This window comes from Silurus meridionalis, chromosome 12, assembly GCF_014805685.1.
Source record: "Silurus meridionalis isolate SWU-2019-XX chromosome 12, ASM1480568v1, whole genome shotgun sequence".
In the NCBI taxonomy this organism is placed as follows: Eukaryota; Metazoa; Chordata; class Actinopteri; order Siluriformes; family Siluridae; genus Silurus; species Silurus meridionalis.
Window position 1 is genome coordinate 8,318,761 of NC_060895.1, and position 3,607 is coordinate 8,322,367.

At 37.5% G+C, this 3,607-nt stretch overlaps 1 protein-coding gene across 1 annotated transcript; it reads right to left on the reverse strand.

Moving 5' to 3' along the window:
* Positions 1–272: 272 nt before the first annotated feature.
* On the reverse strand, positions 273–1,250 carry LOC124394855 (odorant receptor 131-2-like). The gene has a single exon (XM_046863337.1). The coding sequence runs from the start codon at positions 1,248–1,250 to the stop codon at positions 273–275; it is 978 nt and encodes a 325-aa protein (XP_046719293.1).
* Positions 1,251–3,607: the final 2,357 nt, after the last annotated feature.

Sequence of the window (3,607 nt, forward strand, 5' to 3'; positions counted from 1 at the left end):
TACATAAAAAACATGTCCAATTTGTAATATATCTTTAATGCATTTATTGAAAAAATAAGGTAACTTTAAATTTAAATGCTGCAACACTAAATTCACTATTCACACCAATGTAAAATATTTGTCAAACCTAGGATGTAAAAATATTTGGTATTTAATTATTATACTTGGCATGTTAATTAAGATGTATTATGTATTTGATGTATTTATGTATATTAAATCAACCAATTCAAAATGTACAATACTTGTATACTTGTTTACGTTTGGTGTTGTTTTTAAGTCGGTCTTATTTTTATTTGTTTGATTTCAAGCAATGAAGAGAAAAGGCAATCAGAACCACACATAGCATAATGTCTTAAAACAAGGAAAAACCTTTCATCTCTGAGACCATAAATCAATGGACTGATGCATCGTGGTGAAATCAGAAAAACAATAAACAGAGAATATCTTACATTTCGAAAAATATTTTCCTCAACCTTCCAAAATGCCATTTCTATATATAGGTTTAAAAATTGTATCATGCACAGAAACAACTGAAATGCATGAAGCAGCACAGTTTTTAAACTCTTACTGGTTGACTTTCTTTTCTCATTTGAAGCGGATCTGGCTGCAATCATTATCTTGATGTAAGTAAAGAATATAATAATGATCAATAAAAGGAAAACAATAATAAAAGTGATAGCACGTCCATGTGCCTGCCATGCTTCCTCTAACATTAGCTCTGCAGTACACACCACATAGGAGAACTTGGAAGCAGGTGCAGCTACTCCCCAGTATCCTATAAGATTGTACAATGGAATTATAGAGCTGATACTCCATATAATTAAAAGCCCATATAATCTGGTCCTGCTTGTGGAGATGTCAGCATGTCTCAAAGGCATGCATATAGCCACATAGCGTTCCAGACACATAGCCACCAAAGTCAGCGGTGTGCAACAGGTAAGCAAGGTTGAAATTGCACAAATGATACTGCAAGGAATTTTGTGAATTACATACTGGAAGTAATTTCCGACCGAAAGCAAATCAGTTAACAGCATAAGAGCAGAGTCCACAAATAGGGTTTGTGCAAACAAAATATATCGAGTTTCTTCTCTAAAACTCCTCTTTTTCAAAAATGTGAATATCATTAAGCAGTTTACATAAAGGAAAACCCCAACCAAGACCTGCAACAACCAGAGTTTCTCATAGGTATTCTTTGAAAAATTAAGCAACAAATTATTGCTTGAGCTAACGTTCTCTCCTTCTCTTTGCATTTTTCTGTTAAATAAAGAAATATGAGAAAAAGATTACAATGCCAAAAATACTCTTGGGTGGGGGAACGGGTTACTAAACAACGTATATTTTTAAAAAGGGTCTGAAGCATTAAATGTTAATGCAATTATTTTGCAAGTATTTATACTGTTCTAATGGTGAGGGGGGGAAATTATGTAACAGTAGTTACTAAGCAATCCTAAGATTATCACATGCTTTTAAATATGAATATTTAATGAGGGTGCCAATTTGATGTGGAACATTTTATTCTTAATTGCATTTGTTCTTATATTTAAAAAACTATTACAAACATACAATTACTACCATTAAATTTAGATTTTTTTTATTTTCTAATTTCAACGTGTTGTGCGTCTAGATAGGAATTTACATACAAATGCAAACTGTTTATTTCAGTGCATACGCATTGGGTCTTTGAAAGTACTTGAGGAATGCAGACAGTTCCCTTAGGATATGGTTAATTAAAAAATGAGCTGTTGTCAATACATGAAAATATTGGTATGGCATAATTGCTAGACATGAAATTATATAGTTCCATAACTGTGGGAAGTTTAATAAAGACTCTGTCATGTTTGAAATGTGCACCGTTTTCAGGGATAAAGTACCACGTTGCTTGTATACATTATGTGTAGCAGTTAAAAGTTTTCTACATAGTGCTAAATCCAAATTGCAAGTTATCTTGATTGCCATTTTGTGTACAGTGCAGCTGTTTTATATAGTGGACACCCTTTTAATAAATATAATCACTTTAATACCCATTAATGAGCACTTCTAGAAACAAGACCCCCTGGTCCGCAACAATGCTGGAGATGGGAGCTTGGTGGAGCTGGCTGTGTCCTAAAGCACATTTCATGGCTCAGTGCACCGAAAAAAAGCAGTGCTACACGCCCCTGGTTATCCCTCCAAAGGTCGGGTCAGGACCTCTTCTTGGAAATAACAGTTCTCAGATCTGTCACTTCATGGGGCTTTGACCCAGGGCACTGTGCGGAATCACAGGGGGATGCTCTGTCTCTGCACTTGGTGGTACAAAGTGCTGGGTTGGGTTGGGGCTGCACACCGAGCAGCCCCATGAGAGCGGCGTGGGAGATACAGCTGGAACGCTGCCTATTGTCTCTTGGACTCCTGGATCCTGTCGACTACCAAATCAATGGTGTCGCCGAACAGGCCCGAAGGAGACAGTGGGGCAACCAGCAGCACGACCTTGTCCCTGTCCGGTATTTCGTACAGGGTAGGCCAGAGATGCCTCTAGGTGGCTACTAGGGTGGCCATAGACCGGCCGATGGCCTTAGTTGTCTACCTTTTTACCTTTACTAGAACTAAAAAGCCTAGTTCATAACTGTTCAAGCATGACAGTATCCCCCAAAGGTGCAAATAGTCATGGCCTGTGCAAAACTCTGACCTCCTTATTTTATTAATGCAAGTTGTCCCCTTAGAATATTATTAACTTAACAAAAGGCTTTTAATACATGGAAATAAACCAGTATGTCCAATGCCTAGACGGACCCATTGGTAAACTAATTAGTTCATAGCTCTGCAAAGTTTTATTCCAATTAGGTGTGGTAACAGTAGGAACTCATTCAACCCAGTATTCATGTGTCTAGTGGTTCAGGACTTTGTAGAGATATTGCAATATTTTAATAAGTTTTAGTAATTAGTTTAAATGATGGATGTTATAAGAAGGAACCCAACACTATTATGTGGGCAGAACCATTTTATTCATTTATTATACCTAGATAGCTGGTGGCACATCCATGATAAGTAAGATGGGCACAACTGGTTTTTCAGGACATTGTAAAGAGGGAGCAATACTTTAGTGGCGTGGCAATTAGAATTTGCTCACATGTCAAGTCAAGTCAAGTTTATTTCTACAGCGCTTTTCACAACAGACATTGTCTCAAAGCAGCTTTACAGAAATTAACAGTCAAGGTGAATGGTGTGCATTTATCCCTGATGAGCAAGACATGGCGACTGTGGCAAGGAAAAACTCCCTTAGATGTTATGAGGAAGAAACCTTGAGAGGAACCAGACTCAAAAGGGGAACCCATATTTATTTGGGTGACATCAAGAGTTTGAACATAAATCTTTCAACAATACAGAACACTGGAGAGTGAGAACTAGCATGAGTACAGGAGTATAAGATTATAAGTAAATGTTCCTTCTACAGTCTCTGGTATAAAAGTAGGAGCTACTGAGCTCAACATTTGTGATCATCACAGATCCAGCAACAGCTTCTCCATGCCAGAGCTTTTAAACACTCCCGGAGGTCCAATGTCAAAACTCCACACATGTAGTGGGATCCAATTGGCACTGGTACATCTCTAGGTGGTTCAGAATATTTGCG

Coding starts and splice junctions, on each gene's coding strand:
- LOC124394855 (XM_046863337.1), bottom strand. CDS start 1,250: ATGCAAAGAGAAGGAGAGAACGTTAGCTCAAGCAATAATTTGTTGCTT.